The sequence below is a fragment of the Natator depressus genome, chromosome 17 (genome assembly GCF_965152275.1).
Source record: "Natator depressus isolate rNatDep1 chromosome 17, rNatDep2.hap1, whole genome shotgun sequence".
NCBI classification, from domain to species: Eukaryota; Metazoa; Chordata; order Testudines; family Cheloniidae; genus Natator; species Natator depressus.
In genome coordinates this window covers 5,592,606-5,615,343 of record NC_134250.1, presented here as the reverse complement: position 1 = coordinate 5,615,343, position 22,738 = coordinate 5,592,606, and the positions used below count along the sequence as shown (strand labels likewise).

At 38.9% G+C, this 22,738-nt stretch overlaps 1 protein-coding gene across 1 annotated transcript in view; it reads right to left on the bottom strand.

Moving 5' to 3' along the window:
• The window catches only part of LOC142000324 (uncharacterized), an 88,214-nt gene that overhangs the window by 41,058 nt on the left and 24,418 nt on the right, over positions 1 to 22,738 (bottom strand). The window contains exons 8-17 of the mRNA XM_074974509.1: positions 22,385 to 22,507; positions 18,756 to 18,924; positions 18,446 to 18,624; positions 18,050 to 18,193; positions 17,475 to 17,636; positions 16,334 to 16,449; positions 11,409 to 11,449; positions 9,112 to 9,215; positions 4,901 to 5,075; positions 325 to 426 (exon numbers count right to left, since the gene is read on the bottom strand). Of these exons, the coding sequence (XP_074830610.1) occupies positions 325 to 426; positions 4,901 to 5,075; positions 9,112 to 9,215; positions 11,409 to 11,449; positions 16,334 to 16,449; positions 17,475 to 17,636; positions 18,050 to 18,193; positions 18,446 to 18,624; positions 18,756 to 18,903 (1,171 nt within the window). The 5' untranslated portion in view covers positions 18,904 to 18,924; positions 22,385 to 22,507. The remainder of the gene's footprint in view (positions 1 to 324; positions 427 to 4,900; positions 5,076 to 9,111; positions 9,216 to 11,408; positions 11,450 to 16,333; positions 16,450 to 17,474; positions 17,637 to 18,049; positions 18,194 to 18,445; positions 18,625 to 18,755; positions 18,925 to 22,384; positions 22,508 to 22,738) is intronic.

Sequence of the window (22,738 nt, the reverse complement as noted above, 5' to 3'; positions counted from 1 at the left end):
TGAGGAAAATAAATAAAGGGCTTTCCTTAACTAAGCCAATATCCTTGTTTTTACACAAGTTAGGCAAGAAAAAAGCTTTGATCCTGTACACTTACACATGAGTAACGTTACACATAAGCAAACCCATTGCCTCCAATAGGACCACTCACTTGAGTAAAATTATGCAGATACATTAGTCATTAGTGTTTGCAGGAATAACATTAGAAATGGGCTGCACTGCTGAACATGCAGTAAATTCCTCGGGGAACTTGTTGCTCAATACATTTTACATGCATCACTTATTTTATCACAGTTTTGATAAAATATGAAGGGAAAATTACATACCTTTGCCTTTAGACTTGTAAACTACTTTTAATACAATATAGGGCTTAGCTTCTGCCATATTTATAAACTCAGATGGATCCAGAGAATCAAAGGCAAATGTTTCTTAACGTAAACAAAGTTAAACATTATTAAACAAATTTGTTAATTATTTCACTGATCATTATACTGAAGCAGTCAAGAAAATTCTAACTTGATCTTCCCACTAATACCACTGAAACCCTTTCTGACAATCTTTGTCTAATCCCTTCACTCTGTTTCCACATAAGCCACTTTCTAGATGTATTATTTACTTTCAGGACCTATCTTCCATTATTATTTTCAGGACTCATGCTAAGAACCCTATTCCGCATTCCTTACTGAAACAAAACTCCCTCTGGCATTAGTGGGATCTTGACTTAATTGTGAGTAGGACTGGGCCTTTACCATCCTACTAAATATTCTTTACTCATTCCTTTCTGCTGTCAATGGAAGCTTTTCCACTTATTTCAATGGGAGCACCATCCTGCTCTGTGTGTGCTGGTACGTTTCCTCTAACCCTGCTCTCCTCAGTTATTCATAATAGGCACACCCATTAAGGGAAATCATAAGCAGCAGAACACTTCAGTTCCTCACAAGGAAAAAGGATATTTTAATGTTGTGTCTTGCTGTATAACAGCAGTAATCTCTATTGATTTATAGTATACTTGCAATAAATAGCTTATGAGTTTCATTTAAACCACTCCATTTTATTTAGGGCATTAGTCAATCTCAGCAGCCATTGACTGGCTTGTACAGTGTATTACAAAACAAAAAGAGATTGTTAAATTAATTTAACATCAACTTAATAACTGATATTTAAATTGTGAGCAATATTAGGGTTTAACTTATTTACTCAGCTTAGTTCCACTAATGCCTGGTTTTCAATGAGGTCTTGTTTCTCCTTTGCCCCAAATTTCAATCCAAAGTCATGCAGTGAGGGAAAGGTTCACTCCCAGTTTAACAAATCAAAACAAAGAATTGGAAAATTCCACAATTCCAAAATTATAGTACCTTATGGCAACCAACAAATATTTTAGAAGGCCCCCAACCACTCTCATTTCAAAAAAAAATTATAATTGACCTACACCCTTCTTATGGTTTTAAAATCTAAAGATTTTAGAATTGGGACATTTAGAGCCAGATCCTGCAAGACCCTGTACACACTCAATTCTCACTGACGTCAATGGCAGTTGAGGGACCCCAGCACTCATATAATCAGGCCCTAGGTACCCATCTATAATTCAGTGCCATTTTAAGACAGAAACTGAATAATAGCTACAAGAGACACCACATTTTTAAAAAAGGATTCTCCCTTTTCTTGGTATAACTCGTGCAACTGGACTATCTTATTTGGCCACCAGCCTAAAATTTGTTTAATTTGTTTGCTGGTTACATTATCTAAGCTTTATGAAAACTGGAATGAAATGACACTCCGTAACCTTTCACTGCAGCAACCAAAGGGCAAGTTGACTCTGTCTTTCCACTGAAGCATATACCAACAGCTGGGGGAGATCACAGCTTTAACTAGATGATTACATGAAAAGAAACCTTCATCTAGAGGATTTTTTTAAGACTATAAAGGCTCTTAGAATCACAAAGTTCAATAATTTTGTCTCTTATCTAAGCTGACAAAATTCTCATACCAAATATTCTCCTTTACATGAAAAACTTGCTCCAGTAACTAGTAGAGGTTTCATTTTTTTGGACAGAAACTCTCCTTCCCTCAGTACCTCCACACATGCTCATTAATTCCATTTTAAAAAGGACATTTTAATTTAGCTGCCCATTTATTAGACAGCCTGTCATAAATATAAAGGGAAGGGTAAACACCTTTAAATCCCTCCTGGCCAGAGGAAAAACCCTTTCACCTGTAAAGGGTTAAGAAGCTAGGATAACCTCGCTGGCACCTGATCAAAATGACCAATGAGGAGACAAGATACTTTCAAAGCTGGGGGGCGGGCAGAGGGGAAGGTTTCTCTCTGTCTGTGTGATGCTTTTGCCGGGACTAGAGCAGGAATGCAAGTCAGAACTCCTGTAAAGAGTTAGTAAGCAATCTAGTTTGATATGCGTTAGATTCTGTTTTGTTTAAACGGCTGATAAAATAAGTTGTGCTGAATGGAATATATATTCCTGTTTTTGTGTCTTTTTCTAACTTAAGGTTTTGCCTAGAGGGATTCTCTCTGTTTTGAATCTGATTACCCTGTAAGGTATTTACCATCCTGATTTTACAGAGGTGATTCTTTTACTTTTTCTTTAATTAAAATTCTTCTTTTAAGAACCTGATTGCTTTTCTTTGTTCTTAAGATCCAAGGGTTTGGGTCTGTGTTCACCTATGCAAATTGGTGAGGATTTTTATCAAGCCTTTCCCAGGAAAGGGGGTGTAGTGCTTGGAGGGATATTTTGGGAGGGGAGATGTTTCCAAGTGGGCACTTCCCCTGTTCTTTGTGTAACCACTTTGGTGGTGGCAGTGTTTGACCTATGCTGGTAAGAATAAGCTCAGGGGGTCTTTCATGCAGGTCCCCACATCTGTATCCTAGAGTTCAGAGTGGAGAAGGAACCTTAACACAGCCATTTAGCAAGAATTGGTAGGGGAACAGTACCCCCTTTGAAAGGGGATGGATGGAACCTGGACACAAGCTAGGCTGGATAGAATTTTTACAGAATCAAAAAGACCAGAAACTACAGAATCCAAGGCCACCGAGCATCTGGTGCCTAGGCTATGAAGAGGAGTAGATTTAGGGGAGGTGTATTTCTTTCTGCAGTATGAGCCTATCACCTAGAGAAGACCCAGGTTTGTGCACAAAGTGGATTCACAGGGTTAGGAGAAAACACTCTCTTTCTTCCAGCAGTACACTCTGGCAGAACAGGGAGAGCTTGGGCCACTACCACAGATCTGATTTCAGCGATGGTGCTGAGGCAGTTCTCCTTCCTGCAGATGGCAATAGCATATTCCAGGCAGCACTGAAGCTAGAGGAAAGGTAAGAGAATGTAGGTGGACCAACAAGGCCCACTCACTTGGCACTCCCATCTCTATCTAAGGTACTTATATGGTTCCCATTATCCTAATACCCAAGAACTTCACATTCTTTATTTTATTATTAAAAATATTATTCTACAGATGGGGAAATGAAGGACAGAGAGGCTAAGTGATTTGACCAAAACAACATAGTATTCCTGTTGTAGAGCAAGAATGGAGCCACTGGACCATCCTTCCTTCCAGGGGCAAAGCGTGAGGCTGGGGAGATGAACAGAAAGGAAAAATTTTTGACTAAAGGAAGGGAGAAGACACAGCAAAGTACCACATAGGAAAGAAAAAAATATTAACAGGCAAAATTGATAGGGACCTTGCAGGGGGGAAAATACAAAACTGCAAAGATAAAAAATTAGAACAGAGGGAAATGCCTTGAAGATAGAGGAGGGGTGAAAGGATATAAGCCTTAAAGAGCAAATATTAGCAAGAAAAATCAGGAGAGAAGAGAAGAAAAAGCAGTAAGGAGGAAAGGAAATGATGAAGAAAAGAAATGAGAGATAGTCAGCCAAATAGATCTCTAGCATAACTCAACTAGCTTCAAAAAATGTTTCTCTAATTTACAGAAAACATACAGCCAAATTATAATGCCCAATATCGTACAAATAAAAATATTTGTCTATACATATAAGGAAACAAGTTGTATGACCACCATATATGAAGAAGAGGCATGCAAAGCCTGTTTGTGGATGGGAGGCAAATGTGGCAGCTCAGGAGTGGGGATGATACACAGTGGGAGAGAGAATAACTAGTTTTGCTTAAAATAAAATGTTGAGGCTGCAGTTTTTAATGTTTCTATTTGTCTTTTGAATGTGTTTGATGGGAAACGAATGGGTGTGTTTGAGGTTCCATATCCACCAGCACTATAAGGCACACTTTGACTTAATCCACTTTGACCGTAGTATCAGGCAGGTGAGTGGTAACTCTGGTTGAGAAGAGTCTATCTGACCAGGGGGCAGCTGGGCTCATTGCAGGGAGCAGGGGGGAAGTGAGGGGGAGGGCAGCTGGGCTCCTGGCAGGGTGCTGTGCCCAGGCTCTCAGCCCTTCACACTGCCCCTCCTCTTACGTCAGCGGAAGTGCTCCTGGCGAGAATGCGCATCACCGTCAGAAGGAGGGTAGTGTAGATACGAACCACTGCAGTAATTACTACAATGGCTGTAACTTGACCGTCACCTAACATACACTGATTTAAGTTTGTAGTGTAGACATGCTCACAGATAATGCAAAGAGTTTTGGAGGACCCCAAGTTAACCCTCATCCACCACTGGATGAGACACTTTAAACGAGACTTCTTAAGTTTATGTTGAAAATGCTGAAGGGAAGTAAGGACCAAAATGATAACATCATACAAAGGGAACCTATTATCACTCACCATGAATCAACTGAAAGTTTATCTTTTTTAAAAAAAATAATCTACTAAATATATTTGAACTTAAAATATTTATTCTAGGATCAAAAAGAGTTGCAAAATATTAAATTTTTTTTTTAAAGTGCAACAACAAAATAGATGATAGACTAAAAGATTCATACCATTGAACTGAACAGTAAATTCAGTGGTTTCACTTTTTTTTGCTGTTTTTCCTTTGGTTTTCTTTACAAGAGAGGGTTTAAAAGAGCTAGCCTTGGAATGCAGCTTTTCAAGGCCATAAAATACTGAAACTGTTAACTCCACAGCAAGAGGGTCAAACTCTTTCAACCAAGTTTCCTTAAAAAAAAAAATGGAATATTAAATGAATGAAACAAAAAAATTTACTTTGCATCATCATCAGTGTGAGAATCCACTGCAGGGCCCAAAACTCCATTCTGGCATTTACCTACAGGTTGAACCTCTCTAGTCCGGCACTCTCTGGTCTGGCAACATCCGTGGTCCGGCATGATTTTAGTTAGCCAGATGTCCACTTATCGTGAGTGGGGCCAAGTTTCCCACAGTCCAGCAAAGTTTGTTTACAGCCACCAGTCCTGGCTCTCAGTGTTCTGGGCTGTTATTTAGCTCTAATTTACCCCTAAATATGTCTTCTAAGAGACCAGCAAGCAGTGGAAGTGTTGGTAATGCTGCTAAGCTTAAGCATGTGTCAACGTCGATACACCAAAAGGTAGAATTGTTGCAGAACTTGGAAAAGGGCACATCGGTACATGCGTTGTGTGATTTTTACAATGTAGGGTCATATACAGTATATGATCTGAAGAAACAAAAGAATCAGATCCTTCAGTTATTTGCCAAAAGCGACAGTAAAAAAAACTATGAGTGTTCGTAAGATGTTGACAGAGGGGAAAGCAGCGATTTACATAGTGCGCCTTCACATTGGTTCAAGCTTCGTAGGAACGAAGATGTTAGCATTTCAGGCGAGATGATGATGGCACAAGCAAAAATATTCCACAAAGAACTTAACCTGTAGCATGAGTGTGACTATTTGCAAAGATGGCTTCAGAAATTTAAAAACAGGCATGGCATTAGTCTACACTGTGTGTGCAATGAAAAAAAGAAGTGCAGATACGGAAGCTGCCACTAAGTATGTTGACGAATTTGCATAGTTAGGTGCAAATGAGAAGTTATCCCCAGAGCAGGTATATAATGCCTACGAAACTGCTCTCTACTGGCATTATATGCCTAAAATAAATGTTGGCTACTGATCCAGAGGAGCCACCATCTGGTATGAAGGAGTTGAAGGACAAGGTAACTATCCCTGGTTGTAGCAACCCAGCTGGTATGCACAAATGCAAGCTCATGGTTATTGGGAAGAGTGTGAACCCAATGGCATTCAAAGGGGTGAAAATATTCCCAGTGATATACAGTGGCAACAAAGTCGTTATGGGTAACGACTAATCTATATCTCGAGTGGTTTGAGAAATATTTTGTACCAGAGGCAAGAGCCCACTGCACCTCGGTAGGTCTGGATCTGAAGTGCAAAATTGTGCTGATTCTCGACAGTTGCTCTGCCCACCCTAAAGCAGAGCTGCTTGTCAAAAATAACGTGGAGGGGACTGTATTTACTCGCAAACTGTACCTCACTGATTCAGCCTTGTGATCAGGGTATCTTACAGTCCCTGAAGTGTATGTACAGGTCCGAGTTTATGCACCATTTGCTAGTATCGCTTAATGATGGGAAGAGTTTGACAACATTTAGGAATGAATTTAACCTCAAGGATATGATTTGGACACTAGCTAGAGCCTGGGAAAGAGTAACTCCATGTAATCTGAAGAATGGATGGCACAAATTGTGGCCAGCCCTAATGTTTGAGGACAGTCCTGACGTCAATGACGAGTCTGATTTCAAGTGTCTGAAAACCAAAAAATTGTTAGTGAGTTAATGGAGTATGCCAGTGGTATGTCCCACCCTGTAGTGCTTGAGCTGGCCAAGGATTTGGGAGAGGAAAATTTACGAGACTGGATGGAAATTGACAAAGATGCACCAATTGCTAATCAAATGACGGATGAAGACATTGTGCAAATGGTACAGCAGGGAAAAACCAAAGATAACGAAGAAGCCAGTGAATATGATTATGAGGATGTCGCAGAAAAAATTTCTATCGATAAAATGCATTCAGTTGGCAACAAATTTAATAGAAGGACTGGAGAAAAGACATTTCATCTCTGAGCAAGAGATCATGTCTCTTGATGATACGAGAAAAACTCATTGAAGAAAAACCAAAATATGTGGGACAAGCCAAGCTGGAAGACTGGTTAAAGGTAGCGAAGAGGAGAGGTAAGCAGCACTCTACAATTGAAAATCCTGTTGTCTCCACTTCACCTACCCTGGATATACCTACAGCAGAGACCTAAGATGTAACTCAAATGTAATTTGACTTAGCAGTTATTGTCACATCACTTTGGAAGCAGAATTCAGACATCATTTTAGGTGAAAAGAAAAGGAGTACTTGTGGCACCTTAGAGACTAACCAATTTATTTGAGCATGAGCTTTCGTGAGCTACAGCTCACTTCATTGGATGCTGTAGCTCACGAAAGCTCATGCTCAAATAAATTGGTTAGTCTCTAAGGTGCCACAAGTACTCCTTTTCTTTTTGAGAATACAGACTAACACGGCTGTTACTCTGAAACCTGTCATTTTAGGTGAGTAAATTATAGATTTACCTGTATTATTATGTATTTCTTTTTCATATTATTTTGTGTTTTTTATGCTTGATCTACTTATTTGCTTGTGCCAATCCAGTAAAATTGTGTAACAACACTAACATTTTGTTATGAAGAGAGCCAGTAAGCCTTGGCTAGGCAGCATTGCAAGCGTTTATTTGCCTCAGTGGGATAAAAATAAAAAGAGACCCACTCGCTACAATATTGACCTCCCGTGGTTTGGCAAATTCTCTGGTTTGGCACCAGTCAGGTCCCAAGGGTGCTAGACTAGAGAGGTTCAACCTGTATAATTATTTTCAGGAAAATGACTCATTTTTCCAATTCATATGCAACCCACACTCCCGCTGATTTTGTGGGAACTTGGGATGTGCACAGAATTAAGTGTTTATTAAAGAAGGGAAGCATTTTCTCAGGATGTATGAAGGATTTGTCCAGTGGTAACTCCCATTAATATTGTTAGGGGCCAAAGTCTGCTTACAGTTAAACTTCTGCAGTCCTCCTTCAGTCTGATAATTCAAATCAGTAAATATATAAAGTTAGATCACTAGCTGGTATGAACTTGCACATTTTTCTTGACTTTGAAGGAGAATTAACAGCCTGAGGATCTGGCCATAAATATTTGTTATGGGGTTTGGCATTTCAGATCCATGGAAATCAGAGAAGATGCTCTCTTAAAATGCAAAGAAGGTATAAACACCCACTCTATGGGGTTATGCAATCATTGCTTAATTCAGTACTATATTTACTCAATTCACCCATTTTTCTAATTTATTCTTTTTTGTGCTTGTAAATAGTTATGCTCATAATCCTGTTAAGTTTATTATATGCTGGACAAATTCCTCCAGTTGTGGGAAAGGCTTCGTAAAAAAGTAACAGACCTCTGCTAAACCAAACTCTTTTCCTTAAGAAATGAAAGACTCCAAGCTGCTAGAAACACAGAATTTAGTACATTGTCACAGAACTAAAAAATAATAAGTAAATATTGACTTTTGTAAGGTGAAAAACAAACTTTATTGACCAGAGAGGTAAATATTGACTTGGAGTGAAGCAAATATACAATATGTACTGAAGTTAATGGATCAAATCCTTTAAAGTTTGGCAAAAGAAGATTTGGCCCAATATATGTTTTACTACTTATTTTCTGAGAGTCTTCATCAGAAACATCTGGAAAATCTCTCCATAATGATAATGCATTTCAGTGAGGTAACAGTTTTTCCTTAGAAGCTAAAAGACAGATGCACACAGAGGATCAGAAAAAATTAATTATCCTCCTGCGAGGTGAAATAATAGCTTTCAATTAATTTTCTTCAGCCAGTCACAGTGTATTTATTTGCACAAGTGGTCTGACTGGATACCTGGAAAAGACCTCAATTTTATTAACTTCTGAAGAGGTAAACAATAGAAACTTACTGAGTCTTCACAGGACAATTTTCAACCAATCACAATCTAAGGTTTTTCTTATGTAGGTAACAATAATTAATGACAGAGTTCTCTTTATCTGTTGATTTGTTTAGGTCTCTGTTCAGTCAAAAAACATTCTTGATGACAAATAGTCTCAATAAAAAGAGCACTAAACCTTTTTCTTTTGTAAAGTAAAGATTATCACAATGCCTGTCAGAACATACAAGGTATAATTAAATTACCACTTACAGTGTGTGATATCTCAACCTGTGGTACTGGTAAAACTAGCTTCAGTAAAACATCCTTCACTCCAACTGGCAAGATGTCCTGGAAGCCAAGAGAAACCTTTCCAGCTATCAAAACAAATTACACCAAAGGTAGTTAGCCAATGTAATGTTTAAATAGTTTGATCCTTGATTATAAATTAGGTTAGTCAGAGCCTTTGGTGGCTTCTGAGCCCAAACAAAAGTATATTACACTTTTACCTATTAAATTAAAGAACAAAAATTGTTTTCTTCTTGCTGTAAGGAAAGTCACAAAGGTTAAATTCAAAGAATCAAATATAGTAGATCAAATATAATACTTTAAGTAACATTTCTAAGTCTCAGATACTGAAAGATATAATATCATTTTACAACCACAGAATGGGTTCTAGCTGCAGGGTGAAATGTTTAGATTTTGGGTAATGTCTATTTTACACAGAACAACTTATATGAATTCCATAAACAGGGCAGTACAATCTTTTCCTACAGAAGTTTTGGTCAGGATTAAGGCCAGATATATGTATATGTGTATATATATATGTGTGTGTGTGTATGTGTAGATCTGTTTATTAGTTCTTTCCCTGTTTAATGTGTGTGTGTGTGTGTGTGTAGATCTGTTTATTAGTTCTTTCCCTGTTTAATGGTTCTGTCTTGTAAAATGTAAGGGTTTAAAGAATCAGGCTCTTAGACAGACTGGAAGAATTTTTGTTACTGAAAAACTTGAAGGAAAAATTATACTGTAGATTCACCAAACTTTTTTAAAAACATGCCCACTAGAGAACTCTAATGTCTTACATAGTGTACTGTCAGTATGATACATCATCTGACTGATATACCTTTGTATGCATCTCCCATAGCAGCAATTAACCCACCACTCCCAAATGTCTCCTTGCCAGCTTCACATATTAGAAATAACTATTTTAACAGCTACTATCAGTGTTATTCTGCAGCTATAAGAAAAGACCAGTTCAGACTACTACTTTATTCTAAGAACCACCTACAGACCATAGAAGTCCCTCTTTCCTGTAGAGGGACACAGAGGATGAGCACCCTCCTGTGCAGCAAGCAAAAATTACAACTATTTTCATCTGCTCAGGGAGCCAAAGACTCAAGGGTCTGATTTTCCTCTCACACCAGTTTTACACTGATGTAATCCCACTGATTTTAATAGAATTACTTCTGATTTATAATGTTTTAAGTAAAAGGATAAGATGGAAGATTTTCATACTGTAGCATATAGTGAACTGGAAAGATTACTTAACATTTCACCAAACTGGATAATGTTTTTGCATTTAAAAAAAAAAATGCAAACATCTGGCTTGACTTCAACAAGAGCTTTGCCTGATATGACCCACAGGATCAAGCTCTAGAGATGAAATCCTGGCCCCACTACTGTCAATGTGAGTTTTGCCTTTGATGTCAATGGGGCCAGAATTTCACCCTATACATTTATCAGTCTTAAACACAAAATATATCCAGAATTTTCAAAAGTGGCCACTGGGTTCAGGTCCCTCAATTATGGGAGCCTTGGACCAGTTTTCAGATGTGCTGAATCCCCACACCGCAAATTGAAATCAACGGAAGCTGTGGGTGCTCAGCAACTTTAAAAATCAGGACTCAGTTGTGAGAAGGCCTGAATACAGAAATTGAAGCATCCAAAATTAGAGGCCATTGTAGAAAATCTGGGCTTCTTGGCAAAATTTTAAAATCCTCAAAAACAAATTTACACTGAAAATTTTGAATTTTGCAGAAATCTTCTAATTACATGGAACATTATTTTCTTAGGAATACAACAGAAGAGAAATCTGATGAATATTCAGGACCATTCTACTCTTCTGCAAACTTTTACATGGAAGCAAGTTTAAACCACAATAACTGACTGTCTTTTCCATATATTTTAAAACATTTCCTTCAAATTTCACCAAAAGGCATGCAACTTTTCCAGTTTTAAAGAAGAATAACTCCTTTTACGCATTCCTTTGAAAAATGCATATATTGCAAAATTCCAGCATTTATTGGTAGGAACACTATAACAAAGATTAAGGACTTAATCCTGTAATCTGATTGGCACAGGCAAACCCCTCTGTGGAGCACCATCAGGATATAGGACTGGGGCATAAGACACTTTCTTCTAATATTTTTGGCGAGAACAGAAGGTTTAAATGAACTTTTAGAAGTAAGCTGTACTTTTCATTATATCTGAAATCTTGCCTATGATACAAAAGTTATTAGGTACCAAAGGCATGCTCTTAAATAACAGCATGAACACAAACAGCTACATACCTTCCATTGAACTGGGCCTTGGAGACAGATCAGCAAGTGGCCTGCACATATAAACATTCATAATTTAATTCCCTATTTTCAGTGCATATAGCAATAAGCCACAATCTGAATTAAATTCTCATTTGAAATACTTTTGCTCATTAAAGTATTTTGTTGACTGCTACAAAAAGAAACAAAGCAACCCAACTATCTACTTATATTAAAAATGTTTCCACATACCATATAGAAGGCATTTCCAGACATGAAATATTCATTATAAATTAAAGGTTTAGTACTGCCCTCCCTAATTTATGAGTCAAATGAGATACTGTTTCATACAGTCCTTCAACGTCCAAATGTTATGAGGAAGATCCCATGACTGAAGAAATGTAGGAAGCAGTAACACAGTAGGGGGTAGGTCAACATTATAACATGCACCATTCCTCTGCACTATGTGAGTATGCCCTCATGAATCTGACAGTGCTCTTAGGCCATGTCTACACTACCACTCATGTGGGGGTGAAAAAAAAAACACACCCCTGAGCAATGTAAGTTTCACTGGCTTAAGTGGTAGTGTGCACAGTGCTACGTCAGTGGGAGAGCTTCTCCCACTGACATAGCTACCGCCACTCATTGGAGATGGTTTAATTATGTCAACAGGAGAGCTCTCTCCCATCGGCATAGAGCGGCTACACAAGAAATCTTACAGTGGCACAGCTGCATCGGTACAGCTATGCTTCCTGCTATAAGGTTTCATGTGTAGATGTAGCCTTAGGACAGCACCTGAAAGCAACACTGCCAAGAATAAAAACACAGCATCAAGACTATGACTGCCCGATATTGTGATAACAAGGTAGGAATGACATGCGAACCTGCAAGTCTCACTATTTCAGAGGGCCTGAGCATTTTTTGAGCGCTTGAGAGCGTATCTGTGATAGTTATCTCTAGGTTTATGTTTAGTTTTCTTTCCAGTAGGTCAGACATGTCCCAGATGGAATGCAGAGGATACGCCTTCCTTTAACCTTTCCTCCCCCATTAAGGCATGCATTGTAGCTGCAAATCTCCAGTCAAGAGTCTGGATGAGGTTCCTTTTGAAGGCTATCAATAATGTCCATAAAATTAGATAAGAGAAGTCACTGCAGAACCCTCCTTCTCACCCATCCCCAACACAAACAGAGGTTTGCTCTACCTTTACACAGTGCATACAGCTTCCTTTGATCTGTGGTGTAAGAAAACAGCTTTCTTGTTTGCAAAAAGAAAAGGAGTACTTGTGGCACCTTAGAGACTAACCAATTTATTTGAGCATAAGCTTTCGTGAGCTACAGCTCACTTCATTGGATGCATCTGATGAAGTGAGCTGTAGCTCACGAAAGCTTATGCTCAAAGAAATTGGTTAGTCTCTAAGGTGCCACAAGTACTCCTTTTCTTTTTGCGAATACAGACTAACACGGCTATTAGAATCATAGAATCATAGAATATCAGGGTTGGAAGGGACCCCAGAAGGTCATCTAGTCCAACCCCCTGCTCGAAGCAGGACCAATTCCCAGTTAAATCATCCCAGCCAGGGCTTTGTCAAGCCTGACCTTAAAAACCTCTAAGGAAGGAGATTCTACCACCTCCCTAGGTAACGCATTCTAGTGTTTCACCACCCTCTTAGTGAAAAAGTTTTTCCTAATATCCAATCTAAACCTCCCCCATTGCAACTTGAGACCATTACTCCTCGTTCTGTCATCTGCTACCATTGAGAACAGTCTAGAGCCATCCTCTTTGGAACCCCCTTTCAGGTAGTTGAAAGCAGCTATCAAATCCCCCCTCATTCTTCTCTTCTGCAGACTAAACAATCCCAGCTCCCTCAGCCTCTCCTCATAAGTCATGTGCTCTAGACCCCTAATCATTTTTGTTGCCCTTCGCTGGACTCTCTCCAATTTATCCACATCCTTCTTGTAGTGTGGGGCCCAAAACTGGACACAGTACTCCAGATGAGGCCTCACCAGTGTCGAATAGAGGGGAACGATCACATCCCTCGATCTGCTCGCTATGCCCCTACTTATACATCCCAAAATGCCATTGGCCTTCTTGGCAACAAGGGCACACTGCTGACTCATATCCAGCTTCTCGTCCACTGTCACCCCTAGGTCCTTTTCCGCAGAACTGCTGCCTAGCCATTCGGTCCCTAGTCTGTAGCGGTGCATTGGATTCTTCCATCCTAAGTGTAGGACCCTGCACTTATCCTTATTGAACCTCATCAGATTTCTTTTGGCCCAATCCTCCAATTTGTCTAGGTCCTTCTGTATCCTATCCCTCCCCTCCAGCGTATCTACCACTCCTCCCAGTTTAGTATCATCCGCAAATTTGCTGAGAGTGCAATCCACACCATCCTCCAGATCATTTATGAAGATATTGAACAAAACCGGCCCCAGGACTGACCCCTGGGGCACTCCACTTGACACCGGCTGCCAACTAGACATGGAGCCATTGATCACTACCCGTTGAGCCCGACAATCTAGCCAGCTTTCTACTCACCTTATAGTGCATTCATCCAGCCCATACTTCCTTAACTTGCTGACAAGAATACTGTGGGAGACCGTGTCAAAAGCTTTGCTAAAGTCAAGAAACAATACATCCACTGCTTTCCCTTCATCCACAGAACCAGTAATCTCATCATAAAAGGCGATTAGATTAGTCAGGCATGACCTTCCCTTGGTGAATCCATGCTGACTGTTCCTGATCACTTTCCTCTCATGTAAGTGCTTCAGGATTGATTCTTTGAGGACCTGCTCCATGATTTTTCCAGGGACTGAGGTGAGGCTGACTGGCCTGTAGTTCCCAGGATCCTCCTCCTTCCCTTTTTTAAAGATTGGCACTACATTAGCCTTTTTCCAGTCATCCGGGACTTCCCCCGTTCGCCACGAGTTTTCAAAGATAATGGCCAAGGGCTCTGCAATCACAGCCGCCAATTCCTTCAGCACTCTCGGATGCAACTCGTCCGGCCCCATGGACTTGTGCACGTCCAGCTTTTCTAAATAGTCCCTAACCACCTCTATCTCCACAGAGGGCTGGCCATCTCTTCCCCATTTTGTGATGCCCAGCGCAGCAGTCTGGGAGCTGACCTTGTTAGTGAAAACAGAGGCAAAAAAAGCATTGAGTACATTAGCTTTTTCCACATCCTCTGTCACTAGGTTGCCTCCCTCATTCAGTAAGGGGCCCACACTTTCCTTGACTTTCTTCTTGTTGCCAACATACCTGAAGAAACCCTTCTTGTTACTCTTGACATCTCTTGCTAGCTGCAGCTCCAGGTGCGATTTGGCCCTCCTGATATCTTTCCTACATGCCCGAGCAATATTTTTATACTCTTCCCTGGTCATATGTCCAAACTTCCACTTCTTGTAAGCTTCTTTTTTATGTTTAAGATCCGCTAGGATTTCACCATTAAGCCAAGCTGGTCGCTTGCCATGTTTACTATTCTTTCGACTCATCGGGATGGTTTGTCCCTGTAACCTCAACAGGGATTCCTTGAAATACAGCCAGCTCTCCTGGACTCCCTTCCCCTTCATGTTAGTCCCCCAGGGGATCCTGGCCATCTGTTCCCTGAGGGAGTCGAAGTCTGCTTTCCTGAAGTCCAGGGTCCGTATCCTGCTGCTTACCTTTCTTCCCTGCGTCAGGATCCTGAACTCAACCAACTCATGGTCACTGCCTCCCAGATTCCCATCCACTTTTGCTTCCCCACTAATTCTACCCGGTTTGTGAGCAGCAGGTCAAGAAAAGCGCCCCCCCTAGTTGGCTCCTCTAGCACTTGCGCCAGGAAATTGTCCCCTACGCTTTCCAAAAACTTCCTGGATTGTCTATGCACCGCTGTATTGCTCTCCCAGCAGATATCAGGAAAATTAAAGTCACCCATGAGAATCAGGGCATGCGATCTAGTAGCTTCCGTGAGTTGCCGGAAGAAAGCCTCATCCACCTCATCCCCCTGGTCCGGTGGTCTATAGCAGACTCCCACCACTACATCACTCTTGTTGCACACACTTCTAAACTTAATCCAGAGACACTCAGGTTTTTCCACAGTTTCGTACCGGAGCTCTGAGCAGTCATACTGCTCCCTTACATACAGTGCTACTCCCCCACCTTTTCTGCCCTGCCTGTCGTTCCTGAACAGTTTATAACCATCCATGACTGTACTCCAGTCATGTGAGTTATCCCACCAAGTCTCTGTTATTCCAATCACGTCATAGTTCCTTGACATCACCAGGACCTCCAGTTCTCCCTGCTTGTTTCCAAGGCTTTGTGCATTTGTATATAAGCACTTGAGATAACCTGTTGATTGCCCCTCATTCCCAGTATGAGGCAGGAGCCCTCCCCTCACAGACATTCCTGCCTGTGCTTCCTCCCGGTATCCCGCTTTCCCACTTACCTCAGGGCTTTGGTCTCCTTCCCCCGGTGAACCTAGTTTAAAGCCCTCCTCACTAGGTTAGCCAGCCTGCTGGCAAAGATGCTCTTCCCTCTCTTATTACTCTGAAACCTTTCTTGTTTGGTGGTTCAGAGTGCTAATGCTAGGCCATTTTATCTACCTAGGCACTTAGATACTCACAGCAGTATTTGCCTTCAGCTACATTTAACTTTTATCTGTAACATGAATATTACCAAGTCTAATGAATATATATGGCAGGTTAACAAACTAGGCCCCAGTTCAGCAATGTACTTAAGCACTTGCCTAACTTTAAGCACATGATTAGTTCAACTAGTACAAAACGACAACTCGTTTGCTTGAAGTAAAGCATGCACTTTAAGTACTTTGCTGAATTGGAGCCCTACCACACAGTCTACAAAGTATTCAATATAGTTTTATGAAGGTGGGTTTTTTTGTTTTTTTTAAAGGCAGCCCTTTAATTTCAGCAGCATGTTTCCAATCAGTACATCCTTGTATCTGTAAAGCAAGGGAAATTCTCTACCTTTGATTCTGCCTGCTAAGCCCAGGGATGTCAGCTGGTAAACCACCTTGCTGAAGATGAATCCAGGCCCTTTGAATATCAGCTGTAAGAAGATGACAACCATGGAACAAAAACACCTGAAAAGGAAAAAAAAAAATAGAATTTTCACTACTGTACATGAAACAGATCTGTTAATATTTTATGGATTCTGAGAATATTTCCTGGCTGGAAGTAAAGTTGTTATTTTTTGTTAAAAATATGTTTTAAGAATGCACTATAACCACAGAAAACTGCCTTGACTTTACTTCCTATGCTCGTTATTTTGCTTACAGCCTAAACTGCACTCATTCAAAAAGGCTTTATTTTTGTTTTCCAATAAAAACTCAACAATTCCCATTTACTCTAGTAATTTCTTCATTTTTAGTAGGAATTTCAAGATTTTTACCTTTTAAAGGGGTGCTTAATTAGCTTTTGACCTAAAAATTTAGATTTTGTTTTTTAAAAAGCCAAACAAATTAAAATAGTGGCCCAAATCTCAGTGGAGCCTTTTACACTGGTCTGGCAATCCCTTAGAGTTGGTGTAAATGTAATTTGACTTCAGTAGGACTGAAACATAAGCTTAAGTGCTTTGCTCATTAGGGATCGATTTAAGTATGTGTTTAAAGCTGAACATGTGCTTAAGTGCTTTGAATTAGGGCCTTAATGAGAAACATTTTGGTGCAACCTACAATGCAATTGCTGATGCTAACAAATATTGCATTCTCCATATTCTGTAGAAGCAGTACTCTCATTAATGTTAAATGGAAATTTAGCAAGTAATTCAAGGGAAGTATTGACACCCGCAGGCCTAGACTAATACACTTCAGACGAAATTTGGTTCTCAGTTATGGCTATGCATCCCCACTGAAGTCAGTAAGGTTGCATAGGTGAAACAGACCACAATTTTGCCCATAATTTACTTGCAAATCTCAAAAAATTATACACATAAAAATGTGCATCACAATAAGAAAACTCCAATGGAATTTTCTGCTTTGAAGGAACCAAATGTTCTTGAAAAACTATTTTAAAAAAATCTTTAAATAAAAACATGTCTTTGGTGATTATTTTTATCAACAGAATAGATAATTAGTTGAAAGGTAACATGAAGCATTGTTGTATGTACCTCTCTTATAGCTGGATAATCATTGGCAGCCATTAGTGAATCCTTTAATAGCATAAGGATTGATAGACAGAAATTCTCCATCACCTTTTGATTCCAATCTTGCATGTACATTTGATCCCAAATCAACAACACTGCAGGAAAATCCAGTATACTCACAAAGCCCTAAACAAAATTATGAAATTTATTGTATTAAAAATATATTAGGCAATTTCTAATTTGTAAAACACCACCAAATCTTGCTCTTCCTACTCACACAGGTACCTGTATGGTTTAACACTTTGTTAATAATACCCAGAAACAAGTTTCAGATTGTTAGGGTAGGTGGGCAGTGTTTGACAGAAAAAAACAGTGTTTGTCCAGCATGTAGCACAATGGGGTCCTGGTCCACAACTTGGGCTCTTAGATGCTATCGTAACATATATAAAACAATAATAATAATAATAACAACAACAACTACTCCAGATGCAATCAGTGTTACTTCTGATTTACAACAGTGTGAGTGAGACAAGAATCAATCTCTGCATTTGTTTTTTTTGTTTTTTTTTAATTCATTCACATAAATTAGGATTTCTTACTTCACCCATCCATTTTCTGAGGAAAATGACTGGGCTTGCCAGCAATTCCTTGGTTAGATGTTTGTTTTGCTCAGATCTGTCTGTGGCTGTGTACAGTTCTTGAGCTTTCTCTCTTTCTCGAACTATCAACTCCACCAGGAAATCCTGCAAAAAAAAAAAAAAAGAATATATTAGATGGGATATGTTATAATATAGAAAAATCAGAAACATTATCCCCAGAGATAAAAAGCTATCTATGTATATTTCAAGATCATTTAATAATTTTACTAAATCATATTTAAAAGTACAACTTTATTCCATATGCTGACTTTTACTACAGCAAACATTTTATTTTAAACTTCTGCAAGTAGCATAAATATAAAAGACTCTATAGTTAAAAAAATCAATAGATTATACTTTTGGTTCAACTGCAAAATTCTTTCTGAAACACTGTTGAAGATGAGTGAAGAATTCAGTGTCCTCTCTCTCCAGAAGGCTCATCATCCACTCAGCCATTGCAAAGATCTCTGTCCATGATGGGAATAAGTTTTGATGTAGGAAATGTAGGTACATAGCCAATTCATAGGGATGTTCAGCTAAAAATTAAAATATTTATTAGTTTATAGAATAGTGAAAATATCTTTGTCAAAGCCCTGAGGATTCTTTATCATCTCCTAAGAAAAGTGATATAGGTCTAAAGCAATTTTCTGTGATTTAATTTACTTACCTGTAGGCATTATTTGCTTAAATGCCATTTGCAAAGGAAAAAGCCAATAGATTAGGTAGGGTTCATATGTGCCACTGAAAACATACAGGACATTTAAGGTTTTGCTGGTCTCTGAAATCATTTGTTTATTTGTGGCAAAAGAATGCATACAGGGTGTCTTTTCATGTTTCTGTTGGGTAGAAGGAAAGAAACGTTAAATATTTTAAATTAAAACAATGTTTCTAAGGAATAATATAAATTAAGTAAATACAATTTCATTTTGATATTTATTTCAGTCAGAATGTACAAGCGCTAACCATTACAGAATTGGATTCAGCTGTATTGATATTCACTTTGTGTGATGTAAACCTAGGGTTTAAATACTAAAAAAGTCACAGCTTTACAGCCCTCTTAACAGTTCTAGAAGAAGGAAGTTGTTCTTTGGAGAAAGCAATGGCTGAATACCAGATTGGAAGAAATCTTGACCATCACAAGAATATGGTAGATTAATTACAGAGGCTTTAGACATGGTCTAATTCAGTGGTTTTCAACATTTTGTCATTTGCAGACCCCTAAAAAATTTCAAATGGAGGTGCAGACCCCTTTGGAAATCTTAGACATAGTCTGCAGACCCCCAGAGATCTGCGGACCACAGGTTGAAAACCTGGACTCATTAAGTGCATGCACAGTGTCATCTGTTTGGGCTGTGCCTGAGCGGTCACCTAGTTAGGTGGTAGTTTAACTTTTTGTTCATTGAATCACTGAGTATTTCTTTTCACAATAAACCTTTCAAATAGTCATTCATATTTTCTCTTCTTTCTTTATCCTCTTGTGCTCTCAGGTGCACAATAGGACATCAACCAGTTTCTGCCATTTATTTCAGTCATGTGCTAGTCTGTTCGGGCTTCTCAGTGTCATGCTGATGGATTTGGCTTCTTTTGATACTGTTAGGCATAAATGTTTCTCTAGGTTTCCCTCTTTTTCTCTTCCATATTATCACTTGTTGTGGAAATTGTGTTGGTGGCCTCTTTAAAGTATGTCCTAAATAAATCCATCCTCATTAAATTTCCAGATTTGCTCTACTTGGAATTCTGATGTTGCAAAATACTCTTTTCAATGCAGTGATACGTGTATATAGATATATGTATATGAATATGTGTATATATATCTATCTATCGATCTATCCATATATCTTTGGAATGCCTTGATCTTATCAATGAATCTTGTTGTAGATTTCAGTGACTCTGGTTCATAAAGGCAGACAGACATAATGGAAGTGTTAAAAATACATAGTTTTATGTCAGTGCCAATCATGCTACTATTCCAAATCTTTTCAAGTTTAATTGAGGTTGTTTGCTGCTTTTGATATTCGTTGCTTGACATCTAGCATAGCGTCATCATCGTTGCACATTTAACTCCATAGATTAGTAAAATTACTCTTCTTCTAGTGTTTCTTTGTTCACACTAATGGTAACTTCTGAGACACTGATAGCCATATTTCTCTTCCCTTTGTTGATGAACAAACCAACTTGTTTTGCTGTATTTGCCAAAAGCTAGGTCTTTTCTTCCATTAAGTGAATTGTTGAACTAAGTAGGACAATGTAAATCAGCAAAAAGAGGTAATACAATTGTGTTTTATCATTTGTCCATAAAATTCCTTGGTTGCCTTCTGTGGTTACTTTCCTCATGACATAGTCAATGACCAGTACAAACAATAGTGGGGACATAATACACCCTCACCTTACTCCAGTTGTCACTGCATTGGCTGATATTGTCACCATCTCTGACTGCACATTCAGCATTATCATATAGATCCTTGATTAGTCTAATTATTTTTGCTGGTATTCTGTAGTGTGCCAAAATTTGCCAGACTATCTCTGTGTATGCTGTCAAAAGCCTTCTGCAAAGCTATAAAATTTATCACAAGAGGTGCTTGCCACTCCACTCTTGTTCCATAATATGTCTAAGAGCAACAATATGGCCTGCACATGATCTCAGTGGTCTAACACCTGCTTGTTCCTTTCTAAGTTGAAAGTCTATTTGTTTCTTGATACGTTACCAGATGTTACTGCAAATTGCTCTCCCAGGCACCAAGAGGAATGTGATTTTTCTCCAGTTACAGCAGGTGATACCATCATCCTAAGGCCTCTCTTCCACTGGGTTGGGTTATTTTCTTTATTCCATATTCTATCTAAAAACACGAGGAAATTCTGGAGGGCTCTTTCATCACTTGCTTTGGGAATCTCTCCAGTAACATTATCCTCTCCAGCTGCTTTCTCATTTTTTAGTATACGGATGGCTTTTCTAACTTCTTCATTTGTAAGATCTCCTAAATCAATATCAAGCTCTAGTGGTAGGTCATCATCAAACCTTTCTAGTAGTTTGTTTGTGCATGGTCTATTTAAAACAGCCTGAAAATGTTCTGCCCATCTTTTCTGTTGTTATTCTGTACTAAGAGTCTTTCTGTTTGCATCTTTAGTAGGGCCTCCGGTACTTCTAAAGGTTCCTGTTAGCTATTTGATTGCCTTATACAAGGTTATAAGGTCACCTCTTTGGCTACCTCTTCAGCCTCTTGACATTTTCTATCAATATATGCCCTTTTATCTCTTCTAGCATTCCCTTTAACCTCGCTGTCTAGAGCACTGTATTCTTCTTGCCACTTGCTTGTCTCTTCACATGACTTAGCATTCATGAGTTTTTGCTTTACATTTCTTCTCTTTTCCATAGCTGCCCAAGTAGTATCGCTAATCCATTCTTTCCTTTTAGATTTCATTGTTATTAGACCTGTCTTTGAACTTTGTAGATAGCACTCTCTGATGTTTTCCCATAGAGTATCAATGTTTTGGGTTTCTTCACTTAAGTCCATTAGAATACTGAACCTGTTCTTTCAGTTCAAGCTGAAAAGCTTTTTTTGTATTTGGGTCTTTTAATTGTGCATTGCTGATGCACAGTTGTCTTTTAACCTTCCTCATCCTCTTTAATTTGATCTTCAATTTAGCAACACAAAGGTTATGGTCACTGTGCCCTCATCTGCTCCTCTGCACACATGCACATCTGCTAAAGAACTGCAAAACATTCTTAAAATGTAGAAGTGATTTATCTGGCTCTTTGCAGTAGCATCTGGGGAGTTCTATGTCACTTAATGGGTTTCTATATGAGGAAATATTGTTCCACCTATCACTAGTTTGTTCACGCTGCAAATTACTTTTAGAATAAAACTGATGTTCGGTTTTATTGTGAGTTATAGATCACTGAATTATTTAATGGCACTATAAACAGTATGCTTCTCTCTACTGTAAGAATCACTTTCAAGTGTGCAAGAAGACAAAGTTTACTCCATCTTGTGGACTGGTTGAAATCATACGATGGTGTTTGCAATGATATTCCAGAATTCAGTAACCAACCAAAGGAGCCAGCTAGGAGAACATTAGCAAAATGATTACCAATTAAGGATAGGAGAAGAAAACCCCAGAAGTTACCTGATATTTGGAAATATGCAACAGAATGGTAGTATTGCTATGACCAAATGAATATGGTTTTAATCACCATTACATAGTGCAAATATTCATTATGAAGTGCTCAGGACAAGGAGTAAAAAAATATAGAATAAAAAATAGTTAGCATGCCAGGTTTTACATTTTCTGACTAACCTCCACAACTGCATTTTCTATAAGGCCTGAAATTGGTGATTGGTGGCACTTCTAATTTTCAGTTCAGCAATTCAGTGCTCCACTGTTCGTCCAAACTTCACTCTAGCCTCCCTCTCGAGAATTCTGAGAAGGTGAAGCACTGATTAATTTCCCTGATTACATATAATTTTCAAAAGCTTGTTATGAACGGAGATGAATTGACATAAAAATACTTGGTACCTAAAAGTATCCAAAATACTCACTCTATACATCAGCATTCAGACACAATGCAGACTATTATATTGTGATGCAATAGTTCCAGAAATGCTCATTCATGATGTCAATGAGCTATTCTAGAATATGCCCCTTTCACAG